This window comes from Fistularia commersonii, chromosome 2 (assembly GCF_037954325.1).
Source record: "Fistularia commersonii isolate RoL2024-O1a breed Wild chromosome 2, RoL_Fcom_v1.0, whole genome shotgun sequence".
NCBI classification, from domain to species: Eukaryota; Metazoa; Chordata; class Actinopteri; order Syngnathiformes; family Fistulariidae; genus Fistularia; species Fistularia commersonii.
In genome coordinates, this window is record NC_141285.1 from 545,386 (window position 1) to 572,783 (window position 27,398).

At 46.2% G+C, this 27,398-nt stretch overlaps 1 protein-coding gene across 5 annotated transcripts in view; it reads right to left on the minus strand.

Moving 5' to 3' along the window:
* The window catches only part of gbf1 (golgi brefeldin A resistant guanine nucleotide exchange factor 1), a 78,323-nt gene extending 51,551 nt beyond the window's left edge, over positions 1–26,772 (minus strand). For 3 of the 5 annotated variants that reach the window (XM_086163543.1, XM_086163536.1, XM_086163520.1), the window contains exons 1-3: positions 26,467–26,771; positions 22,837–22,940; positions 22,020–22,086 (exon numbers count right to left, since the gene is read on the minus strand). In XM_086163543.1, coding sequence (XP_086019669.1) covers positions 22,020–22,086; positions 22,837–22,932 — 163 coding nt within the window. In that variant the 5' untranslated portion in view covers positions 22,933–22,940; positions 26,467–26,771. Of the gene's footprint in view, positions 1–22,019; positions 22,087–22,836; positions 22,941–26,466 lie in introns of all 5 variants that reach the window. The other 2 variants (XM_086163527.1, XM_086163550.1) reach the window with 2 other exon arrangements.
* Between the last annotated feature and the right edge of the window lie 626 nt (positions 26,773–27,398).

Consider the following 27,398-nt stretch of genomic DNA (forward strand, 5'->3'; position numbering starts at 1 on the left):
AATGCACCCACAGATAAATGTATTACGGGTGTACTTCGGAGGGATCGTTGGCGCCACCTGCGTTTTGACGAGCGCTACGTCACTTTTCTATCCACGCCGGTTTCCTGCATGGACAGCATTGACACGCAGTATTTGCTTTTTCATCTGTCGTGGAGAAACACCAGCTAGCCTGTGCACGTTTGACAGCAATGTCCCACTATCAGGAAATATTACGGCGGCAGCATGTTATGCAAAGTCTCATCGGGACTACCGCCCGTTGTTGCAGAGATTTTGCTGATATTTAATCCCGATTCAGCCATTCCGCGGCTCTGCATACTATCAAAGGAAACTTCACCGCCCATCAAACAGTGCCATAACACCGAATACTATTTTCTGCCGCTCCCTGGCTGAGGAATCTCACCGGGCTCTTTACAACCAAAGGTGGCCTCTGGAACAGGTGTCGGCGTCGGAGCTCGTGGCCCCGCGGAGGAGCTGGAAGGAAGTGGAGAGCCGGTGGAAGGCGGACCGGACTGTTTTTTTGCGAGCGGAAAAACCTGATGCAGCCGCTCGTGTTCTGCCAGCAGCACAACAGTTGTTCGTTTCCGGTCATTTCGGGGGAACAGTTAATGTGTGATATGCAACTGTGTAAAGGCTTGTCGTTTGAGTTCGACGGTAGTTATTACGTGATTGATTATTCATGGCCTTATTCAAAACAGGCCTTTATTTATTGGTATTCAAAACAGGCCTTTACTTTAATCTCAAAGTATCGATTGTAGACATCATTCAAATGAGCCCGATACGGATCACTGTTGCACAAACTGGACATATAAATGACCTAACTTGTCCATCCGCAATCCAGAATATCTTCTAAGTTTGCATCATCTGGTGGCTGAATAATGAGTGGTAACTTGAAATGTTGTCTCTGCCCTGCACCGGCACCATTTTGTCTCCCCTGTTGGGTCAAAGTTCACATACGCTCTTGAAACGATGTAAGCCAGAGGTCAAGGGATGACAGTCGTCCACCGGTGTATTGATTCACTGAAATTCTTTAGGGTTCTCAGTCTTGAAGTGAAATGAAAATAACGCTTTTGGAAAGAGACCTTTAATTTGTTTCTTTTTGGGGGCGGGTGGGCATTGTTAACCACATATCGGTTCACGGGCGTTAGCCTTCGGACACCGTTGCATCCGGCGTGGTTGCGGCACTCTCTCGGTGCCGACGACTCCCAAAAATAACAGAGGCGGACTTTCCCGTAAGCAGGCTCTTACATGAGAGCGGTACCTGCAGCCCGTGTGCGGCAGGTGCAATCAGAAAGACTAGCATACGTAACGGTTGGAATAAATCTATAGGAGCACAGAAATCTGTACATTCGTACCTTACGGCAATCCCAGCAAACTTCTGCATACTCCCGTTTGCAGAAAAAGTAGGACCTCCTGACAACGGATGTGAAATGTAATAACAGTGCCAAGAACTACCTCTCGCTCGCACTACGAAACCAACACCGGCCACGTGCTGTCCGAGACAGAAAAGAATACAGCCTATCAAAAATAAAAAGTATTGAGAATCTACGCCGGGAATCTTTGTCATGCCCCTTCACAGCAGTGGCCTTCGCCGCAGAAGCCGCGCTCGCGCCGGCTTCGGTGTCACGCAAGTCCAGCATAAGCAACAGGTTGCCCCCTCTCCATGGTAACGCCGGGTGACTAGCGAACAACAGAGGCTTACAGGGCACATTTCTAACCGGTGATGCCACACGGGCTCCACGGCGGGGAAACATTAAAGCCTATCGGGTTTCTGCCCGCCGGGGCACTGAATTGCCTCGCTCCGAGCGCAGGGAGACGTCCCGGGACGGCTTAGCGGACCAAGGTGACAACTGTCATAAATTACTCCCATGTGGGTGCACATGTTTGCCATATTAGGACCAGATTGGGGGGAAACTCGGAGTTGCATGTAAAGGAGCGCGAGGCAAGAAGGGCAAACACTCCGCGCTCACATCTTCACCCTCGGGTGAACGGCGCGGCCGGGAATACGTTCCCCCTTTCCTCAAATTAACAATACGGCGCCGCGTATTTGAAAGATATGCAAAGCGGCCTTCTACGACATCCGAGATATTTATTTCCCCCCCGTTTCTTCAGCGGCTCAAGAGGGAAGCCGAGTGGTTGAAGAAGAGGGGAAAAAAGCGAGCCACTTCACTGCTGTTCACATGGCAGCCCCCTTCCACTGATGTATAAAGTGCACTTCCCCAGGGTTTACTGTTTGTCATAAAACATCTCTCAGCACATAATTTAACCAAACTTGAGAGGCAAAAAGAGAAAAAAATGGAACACAAACATAATTTACTAAAGGGGCGTTGGACTCTAACGCTGAGACTGTTTGCCAGGAGTGCAGTAATCCTAAACCGAGCCCCAGTAAGTGGCTCCTCAAAAGATACTGTTGGGTAATGTCGGACAGCTGAGCAAATGGGACCGAATCCAGGGAGTGCATTATCTTTTTCAATTCTCGTCCGCATTTTGTCCTGAAAGTGACAGAGCTGTGGGGAGTTTGTAAACACGTCTCAAAGAGGCGGAGAGCTGAGAGCGCCGCCGGCTTCAAGTAGTCGTCATTATCTCATGTTGTGCTCCTGGGCCGCCGAGGACAGCGGCGAGCGCCGTTCCCGTCACTACCGTGAGCGTCGACCCGAAGTATAAAAAAGAAAATGAAAAAAATAAAAAGAAGAAGAAAAATCACACTGCACACTCAGCATCTGGAAATGCAGAATCATAAGCATTAAATTGGGGGGAAAAAAAGACTTAAAAGGACTTGAGGATATGGTTTCAAGTTATTTAGGTAATAAATATCAAGTGGCTCATTGAGCCAAACACTCCGACAACTCTGCTTACGCTACGGGCTTTACAAGGATTACATCCAAACCACAAAATGGTGGGCCTCACACTCTTAGTGTCATACACTACACACAAAAAAAAAAAAAAAGGTGCCGGTGAAACCTAGGCTGCGTGTCGGCATGAAGCCACGCTTAAAAGATCAAAAACTAAAATTGGAAAAAAAAAAAAAAAAAACAAAACAAGGCCACGAGAGGTTGAGATCGCCCGTCGTTTTGTTTGCCCACAGCGGTTTGAAACATGTAGACAAATTCTTTCCCATGAAGTAGGTTTCTGCAGTGCAATGTGTCTCCCTCACACCGAGCTCGTTCTGCACACGCAAGGCTGCGCCTATCCAATCCGACTGGCATCACGGCCATGGAATGCTGAAGTCCACATTTTTCCCATTCAGCAAGGAAAAACGGCCTTTCAAAGCCAATCAGCTAGAAATGTTGCTTTGTTTTTATTTTCGACTGAACTTCCTGGAACCTATTATGGAGCTGTCAGGGATGTATATTTAGCTATGGCAACACAGGGCCTCCTCGCCCCCTTGCGCCACTGGTCATGTCACCTCTGATAAACAGAAAAACAATTGGTTATCCCTTTTGTCACCTTTAAAGAAAATGGCATGGGTAGTGTGTCGGTGACAGTTAGCGCTTGGACAGCTAAACACAAGTTCGGTGTAAACAAGAGTAGAGGCGCGGGTGCGAGAGAACCCGAACGTATCATATCCACGCCTCTGTTAAGCCGCTCCATTCTTCACCAGGAGCCAACGAGGTACCGTCGGTTTCCTGATACGGCGGCAACGAGATACACCACACAATCGGTCAAAGCTGGTTACCAAAGTCATCTAAGAAACAACCAAACCCGCGGCATCGGCACCCGTGCAGCTGCAGGGGGGAAGAACGAGTACCCATGAACCTACGCCAGACGTGCAACCTCAGCAACCTTAACAACCTTAACGTCCACAAAAACCCCAAAAGAATTATACGTAGATGTTTAAAGTGACAGCTTATGATTAAGACGGCGAACCATTTCACTGAGGCAATGTTCACATGTGAGACGGCGGAATTCCCGAAAATCACTTCAATTTTCTACACTCCCCATCGCAGTGAAATATTGTCTCTGTGGAATCCGTGGGGCTGCTCCACATGTCAGGTGTTTTAATCTTCTTTCCATAGAGATCGCATTTCTCCAGAGTAGCGTTGATTACACAGGAAGTGTGCATTCCACGTGCGGCACAAGCAAGTCCATGTCCAAATTTCAAAATCCTCCGTGTTTGGCTTCCACGTGGTTGCGGAACTGAAGCGGAGTGTTTTGTTGGGAGTCGAGGATGGTAGAACTCAGAGTGAGTCATTTCACGGATTGATCTGAGCAAGAAATCTATTTCCAATTCGTCCTTTGACATTTGCGCTCTTACGCGAAGGGTATGATGAACTATGCTTCCTGGTTACAACCGATCAGAAGCGTCCAAATGGCAGAAGACATTCTCTTCTATATTTTGTCATGCTAAGTAGCTTCTGAATTGACGCCAAGCTATCTAAATATAAATATTTTTCCCTTCAATCGAGGCATCGGAGGGAACCCGTTTTCCAAGCCCTGCTTGAAATCAGACATTTGGTTAATTGGCAAGAAAGTCAAACAGCATGAAGGTGAAGCAAAAATTGAGATACAAATGTTGTCATAAAATAGGGGGGAAAATTGGAACGATCCGTAAACACTTTATACATATTATGTGTTGACTGACTAGACACAACGGTGGTGCACAAGCACAAAACTGGGGTTCACTAGTTGGTCCAGCACGGTGGACCAGATTGGAAAGTTTAATATCAAATTCATCCGACACCTCTGGGGCTGCCAAAGGATGGAATATTGTTTTTTCCGACTGCGACGAATCTGTTGTTTGCAAGTATTAAGTATAAGTGTCGTGCAACTAATTGGAAGTGCTTTATTTAGGCCACTGTGCTTTGAGCCCCGAGTTAGTTTGACCTATACTTGACTCAGCAATAACACCGATGCCCAGCGGTTCAAAAGTTCATTCTCCCTTGACCTCTGCGTCTGACCCCCACCCTTTTCAAGTCTTCTCCGTCAACCCGCCCACGCCGGAGACGCCCCGTGGCTGCACTCGGCAAATCCCCCGCCGGCTCATAAATTCAGTAACATTTCAACACCCGTAAAGTAGCTCCTGCCAGTTTGGCAAGAATTTTTACAGTTTAAAACCAACACAGACATATCTGCATAGCAGGGATGGTTGCTAGGTGCCTTGTGTAAGAGTGACGGTAAGGTCCGGTGGATGCAGAGGGCCACAGTGACGAGCCTCTTGCACAGGGATTATCAAATACAATGGAGAAATATTTCCAACTGCTCCTCGGTACATTATTACCACCTGTGGGAAAACCGGGGAGGTTTATTTAAACCTTGCGGAGAAAAAGAGCACTATATTTGGTCCCCTGCGACAGTGCCGGGTTTGTTATCGTCTTTATGCGTAGGACGCGGTAGTTTCCATCATTTTGAAAATAAGAGTAACGTGACGTCAGTGATTCGGGCACTTCAAAAGGTTCTATCGCAAAACGTGTGACCGATGGCTCGTTCACAGTTCAACACCACGACAATTATTTGACGTAGTATTTCCAACACGGAGGCCCAACCTCAGCTTGCTTCACGTTGACTAGGACACACGTTTGCTTCACCTTGTCTAATCACGACTTGAGAATCGATGTCAAATTGAGCCTGCTCCACTTTTATCGAATAATAAGCCTCCGTTTTTCAACGTTCGTGTCATTTACCACTCAAGTGAATAAGTGTTTTTTTAAAAGTTGCACAAAGGATGCGGCTCAGAGAGCAGGGAGTGAATCAGCGGGTCTTATTTCGCCTTCAGAGCATTCGACACCTCCTCCTCCATGCAGGTTGTTTGCATGTGTCGGTGGACTTCTTCGCTCCCCCTCTGTCAGCAGGCCGTCTTTTGTCAAAAAGTTTTTGGCGCCGGCGTTGATCCAACTCTATTTAGGACTCCGTGTATTAACAGGTGTCGCTTCTTTCTGATCGAATATTTGTCCGATGGTTCGCGGCCAGTTGTTTTATGACCCCGCGGGCGCCGGCCGCCAGCTCGCCTGTCCTCCCCCGAGGGGCGGCCGCCCTCCCGATCAGCGTCTTGACCCATGTCACCTTTACACAGTCCATTTCAGAAGCCCAGCTGTAGCCCAGAAATAGGCCGGCTTTTTTTAATTCCGGGTGTCTCCTTGGAGGCGACGTGCCAGTTTCCTCCACAATACGGGACAGGAATGACGAGCAATTCAACGGGCGCAATTGTCTTGTAAATTGAGCGTTGGACTTTTTTTTCCAAGTGACAAAGATCAGATGGGGTTCGGTACTTTGCAAGTCCACGATCAGGGACCTCTAAAAGCAAGAGCGGCGGCGTTCCCACGCCCGTCGACATGAACGAGTGGTTAATGTGAACCGAGATTTTGAATTTGATGGAACACCAACGGGGAGCCGGTGGAGTTGAATGACCAGCGGGGCAACCGGTTGAAGACCGAAGGTGCTGCACCTCCGCAGAGAGAGGAAGCCTCTCGAATGAGGGGTGAAGTGTCTTCGAGCGAAGAAATTCAAGTCGACTTGCCAGGACAAGAACATTTCGACAAGAAATCACCGTGACCTGGATGACTGAGAACCTCCACATCATGTGCGGAGTTTTGAAGGTCCTGCAAGAAGCAGCGCCTGTAGCCATCTTTACAAGCAATGGGAGAGACCGGCAGGAGTCAGTCTACTGCTGAGGCGGCCGGGATTTAATTATCCAGATATACGTACAAGTGAATCCGTAAGACAAAGCAACGCAGGCCATCCGACCGTCGGAGGCCATTGGCGCCGATCATCGGGAAGACCTTGTCGTCACAAGCTCTCTTATAAGTTTAGGGTTGTCCAAATATCTGGGGCAAACGTCTGCATTACCGATAGGTTAACTCCTCAACCTCCTGAGCCGGGAAGCTTAAGTGACATTACGCGGTCTTGTAAATGTTGTCAACGGAGTAAACGAAAACGAAAGCACTAATCTTCATGCTGTACTAGTGAAGAGTTCATTTAACAAAGGATCAGTACACAGTGATAAGGGATCAGTGTATCCAGTACAAGACAGCGAGAGCCAATCTATGACGATCTGGGTTTTAGAACAGCGCGCGCACTTACTGCTCGGCTAATTGGATAGACGTATTAAAATGTCGGTGGTCACAGCATCCTTATGGGCCATGAAATAACAAGCAGCCGTGTGTCGGGAAACTTCACGTGTGTTTTTTTTTTTTGTGTGTGTGTGTGTGTGTGTTTGTGGGAGAGGGATAGCTGCTGAGAGGTTTATTAACCCAGTCCATCAAGGCAGTGTGGGATTCACACTGAGACGCCCAAGGCTTAAGGATGTGAGCGCCACACAAGCTAGACGGCAAGACACTGCCTCTCTGCAATACTAATATGGGCCCTTATTTTCGAGCGCAAAACCCACCCGGCCGCCCCCCCCGCCCCCCCGACCCTCCACCCTCCTCCGCAGCAGACAACGCTATACCAGCACTGGCGGAGCGTGCGCTTTGATTTGGCCAGCTTTGCAGCGCGGTGGAGAAGATTACCCGCAGCGGCCTCATTCCTCGCCACTGGACTTTTGATGGCGCTTCACGCTGAAAAAGATTGTATGTTTATGATAATCATCACTATGGCAGCGCCAAGCCTAGTTTACAGGGCTTTAGCCTATATAACTGTCAATAAGGAATTACGGGGCTCTGGCAAAGGTGCGGTGGATTTCAAGACCCTATTTTAGTTCTCACAAACACATTTCACAATTCCTGGCACGGCAACATAGCAGACATCAGAACGACGGCGACCCCATTAAAAGACTGTGACTTATACATCGTCCACATACACCGGCTCCCTAACAGGAGTGGTCGACATCAAACCTATTTATGCGCAAGTTTTATTTCATTTCTTTTCGGCGGTGAAATATTTTTGACCAGCGCCTCGTAAACACAACTCGTCCTCGCCCCCCCCCCGCACCGTGTCACCAGTGTTAAGCCGCCCGGCGCAGACATCCGCATGCTATATTCTCCTGTGGACGTGTGCGCGGCAATCCGCGTGTGCAAACAGCCGTCTGGTCCGTCCGCCGCGACAGTACAGTGCGCACGGCGAGCTAATCCGCGGTAGCATATGGATGCAGAGCCGAGGAGACGGCTCACAGTTAAACAAAACACAAACAAAAACCACTCCCGCCGAATTGCTTCCTCTGAATTTTGTCTCTCCTTCTGTCGCCGGATTTGTTTGCGTCTGACAAACTAGTGTAGCTTTGGAAAGTATTTCCACCCAATAAGATACGGTTCGACCTGAAAATCACGCCTTGGTGGCATGCGAATCGGAAGAGGCGTTTTGACCATGAAAAGCCTAAAATTAGGCTTACAGTTCTGCACAAGTTCATGGCGCGGCAGAAGCGAAGGTAATTAGCATTGCACCGGTGACCAATGACGGCCTTGTGAAATCGACACATCGCTTCAAGGGAAAATCCAAAGGGCTGGCGCCGTTTCACCGGGTGACCGTGACTCCTTTCAGTGAAGGGATGCTAAACAAACGGGTCGACGGGCAATAAACACTCCACTACCCTGCGTTTGTTAGCGGGCGGCGGCGGCGGCGGGAGGGAGTTGAGATCACTGCCAATGTCAGACATTCAATTGCTAACTTTAATTCCCACGCAGATGACGCCCAATAACCGTGGCCATATAACTATCAAAAGTTCAGGGGAAAAAAAAAAAAAAGACCTAAAAGGCTTAAGACCCGAAACGTCAGTGATGAGATAGATATATGCCACGTATCAAATAGCTGAGGTTTGTTGAAAGAATCTTGTCAATTACGCACCAAAAATACAATCCACAGTAGGTCATGTCAACAAAATTCAGACGGCCAGTGGCTCTGCGTAGCATTGGGGGCTAAACTTAGAGTCGCGCTCATTAACACGTTGAAAACCTACACTTGGCACCTTCAGAAATTGTCAATACCAACTTGTATAGTCAGTCTTAAAAATGCCGTTTGGCCAATCAAAGTGTCACCACGTGCCGGCCGCCGCTCCCTTTTTAGCGCAGCCCCCCCGGCGAGGAGAGGACCCTGGACGCGGGGGTGTTGAAACATCCCAAACCTACCTTAATACCCCTGGTTTATTAATGCGCCCGGCTCGGCGTGGAGCAATGGAAGCAACAGATAACTTAACGCCCGTCCTGTCGGTGTCGGTGTCTTGCGCTGAACTCCAATTACCACCTCATAAAAATATGCTTAACGCAACATTTAAGCAGGATCTTTAGGTTATCAGCATCCGGTCAAGCCGACGTCACGGGAGAGACGTCCATAAGAAAACAGCAAATGGGCTGATTGATTCCCGCCGCTTTGATACGACAAATACCGTTCTTGCTTCCGACGATCAAGTTCTTTCAATCGACGATGAACTTGGCTTCTACTTTATAAACTTGCTCAACGTGTGCTCCCTGCCGGGTTAATGTCAGCCAGCGACGGTAACATGAGGTGGATCTGCTCGCACGTCTCGGTTGCAAGGCGGAGGCTTTCTACCACCTCCGGCGTATAAACACTGACCCGACGGGCTGCCGCCGCCGACAACATCCCATGCTATCATGCGCAAACATTGGAGATTGAAATTAGGAGATACGGAAATGAAGACGAAACAACCTCAAATCTGTGAAATGTGACTTGCAAAAGTAAACAAAGACGTTTCTGGGATGAATGGAATCCAATTGATTTAATAAAGTATCTTTTCTTTTCCAAAAATAAATAAATATTGAGTTATTTCTGCTTGGAAAGATACAAATGTAATTTAGTCAATTGCATGTTTGACTAATAGTGTGAATAACATGGATAGACTCCTACCATGTTTGATTTTCATGGTGGATTTTGTCCATGAACAATAACTTTAAGACACTTTGGAGGAATAACATCTTTGAGGGAAATAATGGCAGGACGACATGGTGGAGGAAACACAGAATTGTTGATTTACTTTAATCATTAATTTGTTAACTTTTACCATTTAACAGAGTTAGTTAAATGAGGACTCCTTCAATATGCTGAATTATAAGCGTCGTCTTTTCTGCCTTTTGACATCCTTTACAGAATACAATAAACAAAGTATTCTTGTCGAAATCTTCTTATTGTTGCAACCGGACTAGAATTTCTTGACTTGAAGACGTTTCACTCCTCATCTCAGAAGCCTCTTCAGTTAATAAAAAAAGTAAAGATAATCTAAAGGCGATCATGTCCACGCCAATAGGTCAGCTTTCTGGTTCACCTTGAATGCATCTGCGTTCGACAACAAAAAGTACATTTTACAAAACGGGCAGGAGTCGACTGTGCGCTACTCAAGCGAATAAGTAAGCGCAGGTGCGCCAACAGGATTTTAAAGACTCAAAGCCATGACACAACTGTTGGACTTGTGTTTTTGTATTTGCTGAGACAAATTCAAACATACGTCCACCAGCGTTAGCCGAGCCTGGGTGCGACTGACCGCTCTTACAGGTAGATGCATAAAAACGTGGAAAAGGAAGGAAACGATGATCCGGCCGCTCACAGAAGGCTTACTTTCGACTCCAGACCGATACGAAGGATAACGCTGACTAAATCTAAGTCGCCGTGAACTCGGAGAAGCGTCTGTCTTTGGATAATCGCCGTGGGTGTTCGGCCTCGCCGTCCTATGAACAGCATTGGCGATAAGATAGGGAAATTGGGAAAATAAGATCATCTAGGTGTGGGGGAGATGTTAACGCACGTATGTTATCTTGGGGTTCATGGAGAGAGGTGGTTAACCCTGGTCAGGTACTTCCTCAACCTGCAGTAACCAGGAGCCGCGACTAACGATTCCAAACCAGGCGCCGCTTGCGTCACTTCGGCGACAGAGAGCGACACTGTGGCGAACGACGAAATCGCAAAGATATAAATCTGACTCCTCGAAATTGTGCCGCAGCTCCTCCATGTGTTTTTGTGTGTGTGTGTGTGTGTGTGTGTGTGTGTGTGTGCGCACACCAGGGGTTGGGGGGGCTTAAGCAAAGTCCGAACCCACCTCCTCCTCTCTTTCAGGGCTCCTGGGGGCTAGTTTGTTTTGCTCACATCTTGCCCACTGTTCCTGTCAGCACATCCAGATCCTCCATAGCACCCTCAACCCTCAAACACACACACACACACACACACACACACACACACACACACACACACACACACACACACACTGCACGACCCATCCTGCAGACACCCGGGCCGGTATGATTAATAGCCCTCTGCTGGGACTCTCCATCCACTCAGCACATTGTTGAGAGCTTCTGAAACAGGACAACAGTTGCATCCCTTCTTCACACTAAGCCTAAGCCCTGCCTGTCACTCCCCGGTTAGGGCACTGTTAACTGGCCAGATTTACAGCTACTAACCAGCACTAGGTGGCAGTCTGTCTGGGGAGGGGTTAGACACCGCGATTAATCTTCGCTCTTTTGATGGACTTTTACAATGGTCTAACACCTGTATAATTCACGACGACGCCCATCTTCCATCAATCACACCAGCACACACCAGCACACACACACACACACACACACACACAAGCCACCGCCGTATCTACAGGCACAGAGTTGGTTTATCGCGTCGCGGAAATTAGACCCTCCAAGAAGTCAAGAACACAATCTTAACATTAACTTGACAGCAATACCCTAAGAGATAAAAACAGACAGATATCCGTTCAATCAGAGCAACGGCAAACCCAAAAGTACCGCTTACGATTGCGGTTACTGAATATTGGCCATAAATCACATTAAACGTAACTATTGGCTGGAAAATAGTCACATCACTTCCATGGAAAACAAATGTTTTTTTTATCAATTCTGAATTTTAGTATTTTGGTTTTCCCAGGAGTAGTTGATTGGAAACACGGCTCCTGAGGAGACTTTTTGAGTGTGTGTGTGTGTGTATATATTAAGCATTGAAAAAAAGTATATAGCTATATTAGAGAATCATTTTTGAGGCGTTTATTATGATTTAGCCATGGGCAAATAGGACTAATAAATACAAGGAGTTTCAGTTTCAGAAGGGTGCTTTCATTTTTGCTTTTTTCCCAGTACATTTGGTTTATGAGCTGGTGAATTTGGTAAGCAATTTCCTCACTACTTTAGGAAAGAAAAATAAACAACTAAACATGCCGACTGGTCGGTGCAATTTTAAGCGCTGCAAATTTCATTCAACTGAGTGGAATGACTTTTGAAGGGAATGCATGATAACAAGTGACAGAACTCAAACATTCTTCATTGGTTCTCGAGCGTCATCCAGGGGGTCCGAGCACCGCGGCAGAATCCAGCACCGCCGTCTTTGTGATGCCGCCGAGGAAAAGAAGCCGCTGCGCGACACGCTTCTTATACTCAAATAAAAATAGTACTTTGTAGCGTGGACTCTATCGCTTCAAGACAGAAAGAGTTTTATTTTGACGCACCGCAAAGAAGTTTTGTCAGTATACTAACAAAGTGTTAATCGGACCGGGCGTCGGCCGAAGTGACAACTCGTCCCGCTCGGTTTATTGTCCTTCGGCCGGCGTCATAAAAATAACACAAGGACTGAGAAGCCGTCTCGTGATCTCATACTCGGAGCCACAAGACACCGGGGGGTCGGGGGGGCGGCAGACATGTGAAGAATTACCGGGAGGCGGATCCTCTTTGCTCCGAATGCCTCCACGAGTAAACATATTTGCATAAGTGGCTGAGTGACATGAATTATGGTTCCTCTTCATCGGCATCTGCCAGCTGCTTTCTGCCCGGTTCAATTGGGAGTGATATATGAGCAAAGATCAGGTGGCGGAGGAGCAGGGGGGGCTAGAAGGCCACAGTCAGTCCCCGAGTGTTCAGCCTGTGACCCCAGAGGCCCGCCAGCGCCTGTCTGACCACAGCTGAGCACTGACACACACACACACACACACACACACACTTGACCTTGAAATGAGAGCGAGCCTGGCGTCATGTGTGCATTCTCTCCTGATGACTGACACGATGGTAAAATGTGATGAATTAGTGAGGTTGTCAGTGACGCTCGGATTAAGGCTTCGCGAGGACAAATTTCGGAGATGAAAAACGGCATTGCAGCGGCGCCGGCGCCGGCGAGCCACCTCTGCGGGTCTGATGGAGCACGGGGGCGGCCGCATTGTGCAACGCTGGAAAAAACCATCGAGCAACCCTCGAAAAGTCAATCCCATACATTGAGATGAATGTTAATCCAACTTTACAATCAAAGGATCTACGTTAACACAAAACCTTTTGATTTGCATCAAAACAAGCGTTAGCGAGCAAAGCCGCAAATACATCTCCTTATTACCCGTTCATCCGTGATTATTTTCAGCTATTCATTTAAAATAGGACGGTGTTTCACGAGGGAAGCAACTTGAAGGTATTCTCCAGTTCTGCTTGTTTGCTTGCACTGAAGTTGTTTAAATGATGAAAGATTCAGCTGACATAAAGAATGGCATCCGGTTAACACGGGGTATTAATAACAGGTGGCTATGTAGTATCGCCGGTGCGAGCTGCGCACGTCTGTGTGTGTGTTCGCAAGGCACCGACAACTCGTGCAAGCGTGTGTGAACTCGCCGTCCGAGGAATACCGAGGACACGCAGCTACGATTTCAGTATTTTTGTCAACTGTGGCGGATTTCACGAGCAGAGACGTCAAATCTATCGATCAAATTTGCGTTCATCAATACAAACTTTCCAATCATCCGCAAGGAAAATCAAGTTGAAAGAGAGGGAGGCTCCTAAATGGACGACTTGGCACGTGATTGGACGAAGCTTCTGTCTGTCGAGTTCGTAATTTAATTTTTTTTTGCCTTGCTGCTCTTTTCCAAATAAATCCTAGTGATGTTGCAGTGGTATCCCAACCAACCCAGTTGCTACCTTTAATCCACACACACACACACATACACGCGCATGCACACACACACACACACACACACACACACACACACACACACACACACACACACACACACACACACACACACAAATCAGCTCAAACAGTTTCATTAAGGTCCTGGTGTAAAACATCAGTAAGAAGGAGCATCCAGAGCATCATGAGTCCAGAAGAGTTGGGTTGGAACATTGAAGCTAGCAATGCGAGTGATGAAATATTAGCAATTATAATTCAGAACTGAATCTCCCTACTGAACAAGAGTGTGTGTGATGCTGTGTTAAAGAGGCCCCGACAATAAGGGATCAAATGTCAAATAAATGGAATTATGGAATGGAATTGAATGGGAAAACTACCAACATTTTCAGACGCACAATCAAAAAACAAAGCTAAAACCAATCGGAATGTTTTTTTTGGGAGGGGTAGTAAACAGCACCGCATATAGCAGGAAGTGATTAAAAATTATTTTTGGTTAGATTTTTTTTTTCCCCCATCCTGTACCGAATAACCAGTGGTTCTTCAGTTTGCTTAGGGGGGGCCGGATAATTATCGGAAAGGTCAGCTCGAGAGCAATCAAATCATCCGCTGCTTCCCCCCCCCTGCACAATGTTCAGCCTGCAAATCCACCGGCATCCCCCACGCACCCACCCTCTCGCGATCCACCCCCGGTGCCGTGCTGGTGATTCAAGTCAATTAGAGGTGTGCTTGTGAATTTCGTTAGTGTTTGGATGAAAGGGAGAAAGCTGTCAGTCAAAGGGCCACTCTGGCTTTGTACCGTGGGGCCGCTTGGAGCTCTAAACCTGTATTTGTATGAATAAAAATGAAGGGATTTAGGAGCAGACTGTTTCTTCTGCAGACTTGTCAAAAACCTGACCTTCGCCGTGCGTGCGTGTGTGTACGCTTGTGTATGTGTGTGTGTGTGTGTGTGTGTGTGTGTGTGTGTGTGTGTGTGTGATGAGAGGAGGGTGCAGGAGGAGGAAGATTTGAGAAGCTGAGGCTCAGTAACTCCTGCATAAAAACGGCGTAGCGGAGGAGCAAACCTCGGAAAGCGATGCATATTTTCTGCGCTGCCGTAAAATGTAAACCGCGGCGATATAATCAGCCCGCGGAATAATTCAAACGGGGTTTCTGCGTGAGAGCAATCGGCTCAGCGGCGTTCGATGATTGTCAGGAAAATAGCTACAATAAAGTTTTTGAATGAGCGAGGGAACAATAACCTCAGATAACATCATGAACGGCAACAATGAGTGTAACAGGCATTTGCAGTTGCTCTGATACAACGGATCATTTTTGACGTTATTCGTGTCATTTCCTTAGCAACACTAGCTTGAGTGATGTTATGTGGACTTTCCCAATACTGTTTCATTTGTCTCTTATTTGTAAAGCGTCTTTGAGTATCATGAAAAGCGCTATAGAAAACCTATGTATCATCATTATATTATTACTTTATTTTGTTTGTTGTGACACTATCCTTCACGTGTACGACCGGGGCCACAGCTGAAAACTAGCGTTGCCGCAACCTGACGGCGCGCGGTACATAACTTGGTCTTCTATTCTTAGCCACCGCCGTAAACTTCCAGCGCTCCACAGTACCGGGAACTTCTGGGCCGGGCCTTGGTACTTGAAGGCAGCACGGCCGCACGGCTGGCTGGCTGGGGGAGATCCAGGCCGGCTCCGGTGGGAGTTACCTCGCACAGAAACACATTAATGCGTGACCGCTGGACAATTGGCAGCGCACAAACAAGCAGGCACTGTTGCATTATGTCGGTGAACACACACTTAAAACTAGTGGATCCAAATGATAGAGCGTCAAGAAATGCCATGGGTTTTTTCTAGTAAAAACACTTTCAATGACATTAATATGAAATTCTGAGTCTCTCTATTCTTAATCATGTCAATAAAGACCTTTCTTTGAAACTAAAAAATAAGTAAACACATAGATAAATGCATCCAATACATTCAATTTTTCACTGGCAAACCTTCAAACTAAAAATCAATTACCGCAGTTATCTATATATCGGACAAACGGAGGACTCGGACAGAAACTCCGTACAAGATTCTTCCCGACTCCTTATGTCGAAGCAGATTGACACAATTTTTGGAGAAAAGGTGGAAAAACAAACTGTCTTTAAGAAGGGCGGGACTCTCCAGATGGACAAATAAGAAACTTGGACATTAAAAAAAAAAAAAAAAAGTCTTAATTGGGCTTCGCTCTCTTGAATAAAGCAAGAAAGTATAGTTTGTTTGACAAAAAAACTGAACAAAGCTAGCAAATGGAAGCAGCGGCGGTCTTTGCTAGTTCCCGAAGTGTAAGTGTGACCTGAAAAGAAAATCAGATATCAGCCTTTCTCAAGTTCTCAATTCCTCTCATTTTCTTCCAACCGAACCGCGCCGGTCCAACTTACAAAATGACGGCAACATTTTTGGAAGCGCGCATGTTTATCTGGCGCCTTTTCCTCGCCGTGAGCGGACCAATGTTTGGGATAAAGCGCTGAGCTGCCGAAGCGGTGAGGGATGAGAGTGTCGGTCAGTGAGACTCGTCCTCTGTTGGGCTACAAAGCTGCCGCTCCGGCGGGTCGGTGCTGCCAAACATAGTGTCAAGGCCGCTATAGGCCCCGATCAGACCCGGCATTAGCGTGCGTCCCCGTCTAAGCGCTGGAGCGAGCCCACATTCCCCGAGCAGTGCAAAGTCAAGCGGGAGCGGGGCCATGCCCAAGGACCATTGATGACGTCCCGGTTTTTTTTTTGGTTGTTTTTTTTGGAGGCGAAACCCGCGGCCGTAGGTGACCCGGGCGTCACGTTTCGTCCCGAGCCGAACCAGGAAGTACGGGCGTATCTGGACGACGCTTCGATATAATTACACCGAACTTGGCAGGTGGACGCGGGGGCGCCTCGGCAAGGGTGTTCCAAAATAAGTTTGTGAAATGACATAACGCACGCAACGCGCCATGACGACCAGGCCCTTCTGGTTTTCGATTCTGGGTATCGCAGCGATGCATACCATATCTGTAAAAATGAATTTCAATTTGTCAATATAAATTTCATTGTTTGTCCATTTCTTTCTTGCGAGAAAAAAAAGGTTATATGACGACATTTCCGTGCAGATTTTTACACAGCCTTTTATCGGTGCTGTTGTAGCTTAGCAGCTAACAGGAGCTAGCCAGCTGTTGTCAGAGATCGGGCTAGGACAACGAGGTCAAATCAAGGAGTGGATCGGATTTTCGGCTTAAAATGAGGCTATACTTTCTCATCAGTCTTGAAAATTCAAGAAGAGGAATTCCTCGGGTTTAACGCCAAAGGCCCGTCAGATTCGGGACATTTTCAGGTGTGCGCACACTGCGAGGACGGCTCATTGGTGCGGGTCCGACTGCGCCACCGATGGCCTTTTGGGCATCGGACTCGATTCTGAGCATTTTTCAATAAGAAAATTCCTCCCCCTGCATCCGGAGGCCGGCCTTCGTGGATAAAGAGGCAAGGTGGAAGTGAGGCGTCCCGACACATGGCCCGTCTCTGCTTAGCTTCTTCAACTGTGCTCTCATTGTTGAGGCGTCCGGTGGAGAGACAGAGAGAGACACACACATTTTCAATAGAATGGTAAGAAAATATTTTTTTCTTTTCCCCCTCCTTTCGGAAAGGAGAGACAACACTTCCTTTCCCAGAACAATTTATCTCCCCACTTGACAAGACAACCTGCTATATTTACCCAACTAAAACTGCAGATGATATACTTCCAGCTGCACGGCCCGCTCTGCAGCATGTGGCCCTGTCAATCACGCCGGGTGGAACAGAACAGAATTCCTCAGCCAGGCAGCGAGAGAGAGAAAGAGCGACAAAGAAAAGAAAGCGGGGGGGAGGAGGGGGAAGAGCAGACAGGCCAGGGGAGCTGGGAACTCTTGTGGGGACTAATTCATATTTCCTTGGCTGTTTGGCTTTTGTTGTTAAAGGGAGAAGGAGATACACGCAGGGGTGAATGGAATTACCCAGCTTTCATTAAGCAGACAGCTGGGCCGTGGCGAAGCCCACCCGCAACACTTCCTACCAAAAATATTGTCGGGGCCGCCGCGGCATTTATCGGGGTTGTTATGCTGCGGCAGAAACAAAACAAACCTGATCAGTATGTGAAGCACAACACGCAGCGCCGCCGCCGCCGCTCTTTCATCTCCGGTTCGTCTCTTACGGGGTTATGGATGGAAAAAATGTTCGCGGCGGGACGCGCGTGGGATTTGGGCTTAAGGACGCAACGTGGCCGTCAAACATCCTTGACATGGTCTCATTACTTCATGGTGATAACCCCAAAAAAAAAAAAAAAAACGGCGGGGGGTAGAGGGGGATATATGTTGCTTTTAATTTAGTTTATTCTACTTCAATACCATAGCTGTGACAGGAGCAGCTGAAATGGGATTCAAAGAGGAAAATTCACATTTGGTGATTTGTGGGCAGAAGCAAAAGGGTTGTAAAGAGAAGGAAAGAAAGAGGAGGGTTAACCACGGCGCTGGATTTGTCAGCCAGCAGCGCCTGTCCATCTCACAATGGCAGAGGCATTCCCTGGAGGCAGGCAGCAGCAGTGAAGGATCAGGCCGCGCAGCTCCATCAGTTGAAATTCTCCCACTGCCTCGACCGGAGGGGCGGCCGCGGAAGCTGCCAGACTCTCATTGCAAAGGCATGACAACATGCGGGATTGTCCTGGGAGCCAGCTTGAGTCTCTCAGAGGAGGGCTGTCAGAGAGCGCCGCTGCATTTACACACACCGAGACTCAACAAATGATCAGTCGCCACACGGAGTCATCGTGCGAGCGGCCTCGGGAAAAGGCCTCGCTCCGGCTTAACCTCGCCCGCCGAGGGCCGATGAGGATATCGGTTTGTTTTGATGCCGAAAATAAGTCTCCCGTTTGGCCGCGGAGTTGTTCCTTTAAGTGTGAATAACAAGCCCTCTTCGCATGTCCACGGCTCTCAGATCCCCATTTGCTCCCGATAACAAATGATCAGTTTTGGACGCGTTTGGGACGGGAGCCGCAGACACCACGGCGACGAAAGCGCCGTCCTCGCTGAGCTTTCGCAAGGACGCTCCACGTCGGCGCCGATATTGTCTGAGGGACGGATACGGCGCATCAGCGAAACACAATGACTGATTGATGCTCCCATTAAAATGACGCCGAAGGACTTTGTGCCGAGCGGCGGCGCATCCCTTCTAAGATGCGCTGACAGAACGTGGAGAGATTGCGTCTCCGTCGCCAGGGAAGTCCCACACCAGAGTGAAACCTACGCGCGACGGTGGTTTGTGGTGATTCAAGTCACATGATTCAAGTCCAAAGGTGGATGGTGAATCATCCAGGCGACATGGTAGTCATGGATCAATAATCCAGCATTCTACCTATACTGTACAACACCGGGTGAACTCTCACTCAGCACAATTTCAAAAGGAAAACAGAGGTGGGGTGAAATAGTCTCGCGTACAGGTTTATAAATGGGATAAACACTCAGGAATGCCAACCCACATTCTTAAAATAGAAGGGGTTCAGGTAAAAAAAAAAAAAAAAAAAAAAAAGCTGACAAGTCCAGCAAATTAAGTTCTTTTGGAAAAGACTAAAAACAAACGTGAGTATTTGGGGGTTGCCACAGAGGAGGTATGTCTGCACTGATTCTAAGAACAATAGGAGTATCAGTCCGGGAGGTTAGCCGGCGTACGGGAGCATTAAGGGTTTAGCGTTACACGAGATGGAAAGACGCCCAGTGATAATATAGAAACAGAGGCGCAGCACGCGTTCATGCTAGCTAACACTTTGTACGAAACGACCCGTCTCAGAGGACCAGAAAGAGCCGACAGCTTCTCTGCACAGCGTTTAAACTGTCCATGCAGGCTCAGATGGAACGGTGTTCGTCCCTACAGCTCGAAGAGCGCTTGATTTTTTGTTGTTGGAGGACTTGCAGCCCTTTGTGGTTGTGCAAGATGTGGGATTTCAGCGACCTTGACGCTAACTGCGATGAAACTCCCACAGCAACTTACGCTACCCCTACCTCAAAAGACTCATGGAAAACTATCATCTCACACCTGCTCACATCTAAAGACAAGTTTTAGTCGCAGCCTAGTCTGAGATCGGGATTCAACAAAGACTTTGAATCTTACGGTCACTATACCGTAGACTACAACTTAATTCTTTGGGCAATAATTTCCCATCCTGCAATGTTTTCACCTACTTATTAGCAGAGCATCTGCTTTTTCAGTCCATCACTTTTCCTTCTCCACTCAGTCGTGATCTGCTGGAGAGTTGCTGTTGTCAAAGCCGGGCTGTTCTGCCCACAGCTCAACCATCCACTCCTCCATACTGATATACGTTCATCCATACCGCAAACAAATACCGTCTCTGCCGCAGATACCACTCGGGTGATTGTTCGTCTCCCAGGTCTCCTTTTACGGTTTTGTCAGAGCTCTTCTATTGGTCGTTGAGTGTGTTACCTCACCGTAAAGAAAGACTTGCAATAACATCAAGCACGTCTGATGCTGTCTTAAGCCCAGGACAGCTCAGATTAGACCCTTATACTAAACGATCGGGATGACGGGAGTTTGCTGCGACTCCAGTAAAATTCTCAAAATTTCCTTCCGACTTTCAGGATTTCGTCTGCAAATCTCAGTGTAAAACCAGCATAAAGCAACCATGAAAAGGGTATAATGATGTCCATTCACTGCTCTCAGCTGAGCTCGCTCTGCGTGTCTTTCTCGCCCCGTGCATCCACTGCTTCGGTCAGCCGTTGGTACGAGGCCATTCATTTGGATCCCCCTGATCTCAAACCGTCTCTGCCCAAACCTCTGCCAGTGCATCATCAGTCCATCACTTGTGAAGGAAAACTTATCAGACTAAAGACCCGGCTGTTAGAACTGAGGCTGCACGGTGTGGCTCACAGCTCATTTGGAAAAAAGTGTATAGGTTCAGATGCAAACTAAAGTAGAAAAAACCATGGCTGCTAAAATTTTAATGACTTGAGTTGAGCAGGAAATAAATACCCAGATATACAGCACGTTTGATATTAAATACACACACACACATATAAAATATTAAATACACAGATTCACAATTCATGCTTGATGTGCAGATTTACATTTTATGCAAAAGTTTTTAGATGTGCAATATTCTGTTTTTTTTTTTTCTATATATTGCTTCTGTCAATATTCGCGCTGTGCCCTGAGCCACTGCATCGAAATTTGATTTTGATGCAAATCTAAATGACTAATAAAGTCTGTCTAAGTCTGAAAAAAAAAATACAATTTTTGTGTTTTATTATCGATATCAAATCCGAACCACAGTAGTTATTTCTATATATCCTATATCGTCAAGTGTGAATTGAGTTGATCCTGAGCTGAGTCACATGGTGATGCATTATTTACCTACACAGGGAATAAAAGTACAGGCCAGAGACGTAATTCATGTGAATTAAAGTGGAAACTGTTGGATGTAAATCTGTATATCAGGTACAACAGTAAAATGCTATCTGATACACTTCGAGACAAAGTACTTTGGAGGGCAACATTGCCAGGCTCTTAACCAAAGATTCAGTCTGAATTAGAAAACATAAAAAACTGTCAGGGAGTGGATGACAGAATTACTGTGGTAACCGACCCTCACTTTAAGGCCCGTGAAACTGAAAACCCTGTTGTCCCCACCTCGGGGCCGACATACCGAGGGGGGTTCCCGGCATGACACATACAAAAAAAAAAAAAAAAAAATGGAAAAAGGAAACGTCCCCCTCAAAGTCAACGGCAACAAAAGAAAACAAGCGTAAAGCTACTAATGGAGAAAAACAAACGAAAAATACAAGTAGCTTTTCTCCTTGAAAGTGGCTTGAAACCGGTTCTGGTGCATTTTTAGTGGTTATTTACATCAGTTTGGGTCGTTCCATTTGGCCCAGCAGGGGTGCCGGTGAACAAATCAAAACCCTTCGAAAAGGCTTTGAAAGTATTGAAGTCACAGAAGGGGCATTCTTTTCTTTTGATTTTTTTTATGAAGCGTATCGAAATTTTTCAGATTTAACATTGTGCTGGGGGAATATCCTACTTCATTTAGACATTCTACTAGTTAAAATGTCTTTTTTGTTTCTCTCAGTTCTAATAAATCAATAAATAAAATCAGAATTCTGATTTAGACGTGTCCTTCTCGCCGATATTGTACGTCCTACTGTAATCAAGACAATACCATCAAACTGGATCTGATAAGGCCTACACAATCACACAGGCTTTCTCTTGCATACCTTTAATGCTGTTCAGTATTTCCTTGAGGTGACCAAAGCTGTTCAACAGTGGGTCCTGTTCTTCATCCTGTGGAGAAAGAATACGACCAGAAGTAACCCAGGAAGGTGAGCTCACAATACACAAAACTGGCATCGAGAGCCAGCAAACTTTTGAAGAAGTTGAGCGTCCGTCGACCGTTGTTCATAGAGAAATGTCGTCTCCTCTGTCCTACATTATGGCGCTAGAGCCCCATCTCTAGCGACTTAGCTTAGCACAGTGAATGGTAGTTATGCTATCCAGAGTCAGAAGTCATCAAGCAAGCACCTCGATCACTGGAGTTTCAAACACTAAAGCTCAAAAGTTTTTTTCTGTGAATAAGCTGATGAATAAATGACAATGCAAAAGGACTTATTGCAGAATGATGCTTCCAATTCAGTCAAAATGCTATTTTTCTGAGAGAGGACTGTGACTTGGTAAACTTCCGACAGGATGTGTGAGCAAGTGGACTTACCTTCCCTGGGCAGAGGGGTCTTACATGCACAAACAGCGATAGACTAATTTGTGGTGACCCTTTTTTTTTAATTTATGAGCTATTCCATGCCTGATAATTAGATGAGTCGAGTCCATTTTTTGAAGATGTATTATTTAGCCCAATAATTTGGTAGGGGTGTATAAAACTACATACTGTACATCAAAATCTTAGTGATAAAAATAAATATCACAGTATTCGAGAAGCTAACTGGAAAACCATACAAAAACAGTGAGTCTAGCCGGATTAACGTTGGAGTTTTATCCCATTTTATAGACATGAATATTAAAGTCATGTATTTAGCTTACCAGTGGCGTGTGGGTGTTCCATCTGGAGTTCCTCTTAATCGCCCCGACAACGGTCGTAATTTCACCCTGAACGATGTAGATATTCTTGTCCACCATGCTGCTTTCTGGCACAGAAACAAAGACGGGGAAATTGATTATAGCGGGAACCAAAGTAAATAGTATGTCATTTTTACTACGTATAGTCCCGTTGCGCATAACCGCATGGTTTTAACAATCCATTACAGCACCGAAGGTGTCTTCCTGCAGAGTGTTAACTCCTTAAATATATATTAACTCTCTGACGCACTACAGACTGGCATGGTACGAAAATCAAGAAAATGCACCAAACATAAAAGAGCAGAAAAGAACATCTTGCCATTGCAAACAATCCTGCAAATCTATTCTAGACTTCAGAAGATCCAAAAAGCAAATCTGCTCTGATGAGATGTTAAGTAGCTGGGCTGGAAGTCAAACCAAGAGCCCCGAGCATCTAATGGCTATAGTCCACAAACTGGTCAAAGCCATCGAAATCTATTTTTTTTTTGGGGGGGGGGATTCCCTAGACCAATATGGATAACCAAACAGAATAAAAATGGCATGGTTTTCATATTTGAGAAGCAATGCATGTCAAAATGGACGGATTAACCTTTTTTCATGTGTCAAAGCAGCAATGTGAAAATAAAGCACTTCCTTCAAAGCATTTCTGGAGGCTGATAAAATTTACCAATTCAAAACTGTGAGAGGATGAAGCAACGAAGCCAAAATGACTTACACACCACAGAATTGACACAGTACGGACCCCAGTTCAAACCTCCACAGCGTGAATGTGAACACCATCTTCCATCCAAATTATAGTGAAAATATGTCAACATGTTGTAAGAGTTCAAAAAAGAATAATCCCAACAGGTCCTCCATCTAACCGTCACCGAATAACTTCATGTCCTCTTTCACCCCATCCATAAATCTCCTCTAGGCCTCAGGCTTGGCAGTTCCAACCTCAGCGTCCCTCCACCCTGATGTTCACCATCCCTCCTCTGCCAGAGTCCAAACCAAAACACAAAGATGGCGACAACCTGAGCCTCAGCGCCGTCGAGATGACGGGGAGGATAGTGGACGCGAGGCGGAAGAGAAGACCTTATCCCCAATGTTTGCCTGAGAGCGTGAGGTGGAGAGGGCGAGCAGCTGTAAACACCAGGTCGTCCACATCAGCGAGGCCCTCACCTGAGGAAGTTTGGTACGTCAGCAAACAACTCCATTATTGAGAGCATCTCGACCGGCTGCAGGGCCGTGCACTACCGCTAATGAAGGTAAACGTCGACGGCGAGGGGTGAACATCATCACACAACCCCTCTGCGAAGCAGCAAGCGCCGCAGGATCGATCCTCAAGGACCCCAACCAGCCCCGGGAAAGGCCTTCGCTCCTCAAGCCTCAGGCTGGAGGCGCAGGAGGTTGAAATGCAGGACCTCGGGAGCGGCGTGCTCCTTCTACCCCACCGCCGCCAGACTCCTAAGCAGCCGACGGGGGGTTACAATCATGGAGTAACTCATAATGATCATGAAATAACGACGCTTGATGGCTTATAATTTAAATTTTACACACTTTCAATTTGCATATGCTGTAATTTGCTCACTCCTTCTTGACCATTGCACAATAGGGATCAAACTGCTGCATACTTTCATTTACTATCTACAAATGTTATCTTTCTGCTGGAATTTTCACATGGTACCTTTTTTCACATTGTATGGAGCAACATGTCTCCGCACTGTGCATATGAAAATAAACACTTCTGAATCTTTATAACCACGCAGAAAAAGGTGTTTCTAATCTTGGGTTTGACAGCTCCCTGTAGTTTTATTACAGGTTTGCTTGATTTTACAAATGATCCTGATATCGGTCCATAGCGCAAATCATTTACCCCGAAGAGTTTAACTGTAACATCAGGTCAACTGAATTACAAAGACCAGAGCAAAGTTAGAGTAAGCTGCTCAATCTAGTTCTAATGAGCAAAGCTAAAAGACATCATTGAAGTGTGCTGTCTATGAATCTGAATGTCTTAATGATCAGTACATCCACACAGCGTATGGACTATTGAAATACGTTTCATTTCTTTAGCAATGTCATGTCTTCATGAAGGTGTCACCATTTCAGTTTGGATCAGGCACAATGGTTCTGAGATCCTCAAAGACGGTTCATTTCACACCAAAACATCCAACTTTACCAGAATACTACGTCATACCCCCTTGAGTGTTCACAAGTTATCATGTTTGTGTATTTGAAGACAAGCGATATAAGTTTCCCCGGAGAAACACTCTGCAAGCTCACCCGTCTCTCTCCAGTTTGTACCTTGAATGCAACAGATTTTACTCCCTGTACTTCTAACCAACTGATATCTGGTGTCAAAGATTACCTCCACTAGTAAAGAAAAAAAAATACAACGTTAGAATTTCCCCCTTTTCCAAGCTATTCTTTCTTGATTATTAAAAATACCCGGGATTTATAAACATGAGCAATTTGTTGAATCTTAACATTAGGGCTGAAGTATTAATTACTATTTAAATATGACTCATTAATCAACAGCAAAGCAGGATATTTGTTAGAGCTGATAAGCGTGTCAAAATACCATTGTCGTGTCAGGAAGACAAATTGTTTACACATCATATCGTACACACTGAAGAAAACCTGTCTTCGTCTGATCTCCCCAACAAGCGCAACACCTCATGTCAAAGGGGGTGGTTTGAAATTAAAAAGGAGCACGCTCCTTACTTTTGCAAGTCATTTTTTGACAGCAATACATGTTAAAATAAATGCAATTATACTCTGTTCTGTGCAGCCCTATTTTAATGCCTTGTGTTTCTGCAGGGGCGGCTTGAAGTTCATCCATCGTTCTCGTGTCTGACAAATATTCGACTAGTTTGCTTTCAAATCATTTGTGATGTCACGAACGCATCAAGTGGCCCCGATTCTTAGAATCGAAGATGATCTCAAGCAACCGACACTTTGATCGATGGGGGAATAAAAGGATTCTAGTGTTACGCTGCTCCTCCTCATAACACTGAAGCTCTCATATTTAACTGGGGCACCAAGGAAAACACTTTCTTTGACAGGACAGAGATGATAACAAAGCAAGTGATTGTGTTGAAAGAGACTTATGAGGTTGCTGAGGTTCATCTAACATCCCCAACACATGGAATAAAACAATAACAGCATTGAATCACACAACAAGGCCAGGTGATACGAGCTAGCAATTAGCTGTCCAAAGGGACATGCAGGTATTAGCGTGCTAATTCGGTTAGCCTAAGTCACTACCGTCCTCCTATGGGGAAAGCTAACAGGCTAGCTTCTCTTCACAATGACGGATCACCAAGCGAGTGACAGTCTTTCTCACACAAGGAAGCCACAAGAAGGGATACTGTGTGAAGCCCTCACGATGTTGTGAGATTGTAGTAATAAAAGAATCGACTTGTAGTCCAGAAACTGGACAGTGCTAGTTCATTCTACTGGGATGTTAACCTGCTCGACTGTCTCCACCGGATTGTCCTACTTTACGTCCTGGATTTAGTGCGGGAAGACGTCCTGCCGGCGAACAAACGAGCACGATTCGTCAGCTATCATCAGAGTGAAAAATAGAAACATAAAAATATATTAATTTACCTGTATGTGTGACTGTAATTCAAAGATGGAGTCCAGCTGAAGCTAAAGCTAGCCTAGCACGGCAAGCTAGCAGCTAGCCGGCCAACAGTGACTGGAGAAGACCAGAAGTTCAATTCCCTGCGACAGATGAACAAACTGCGATTCACGGACATTCCACTCGGTTAGACCGCAATATTACCGGACGCCGTTTATTCATTCACTCTTCATACAATCGGTCCATAAGTAGATAGATTGAACACCTTCCCGCAGCTGTCAATCTGGTTTTAGTAAACACACTGACGTGGAAAACCAACGCGCCCTCAACCTAGCTTGATGGTACTGTTTTGACTGACAGGCACCGGGACTTGCGCTATCGAGCTGGAAATATGGTTTAAAAACCGGATTTATGTGAGAGAATTCTTACGTGAGACACATTTCTCATAATGTTTGTCATTTTAATTCTGTTTATTCGGATAAAAAAACTAAGGAAGACATATGGGCGGGTCAGAAGGCAAAGGTAGTGTAATCAAGGTTGGTTGAGGCGTCGGTGGGTTGATGACGTAGCAGGTCAGGCCGCTGCAGCCGCTCGGACAGGGATTTGGGCCCAGATGGATTTTGGGTCAAAGTTTAAAACTGTTAAACTAAAAGACTTCGAATTTACTCTGTAAACTTGCCTTGCTGCTGTCAGGCCTCAGGAAAATCAATCATGTCTCTTTTGTATACGTTTACGCACACTCATAAATATAATTTGGGCAGATAAGAAGCAGTGATGGGACTTTTCCTGTCATTCAAATGACAATCAAATACATTATGAATGATGATGACATTTATATTATATGTCATTTATGATAAAATAAGAAGATATATTTGGATACATTGTGGTGTTTTAGTCAGGGAAACACCCGGGTGACGGTAAAACGTCTGTTTCATGAGCAATAGCTGTTGCTAACGAG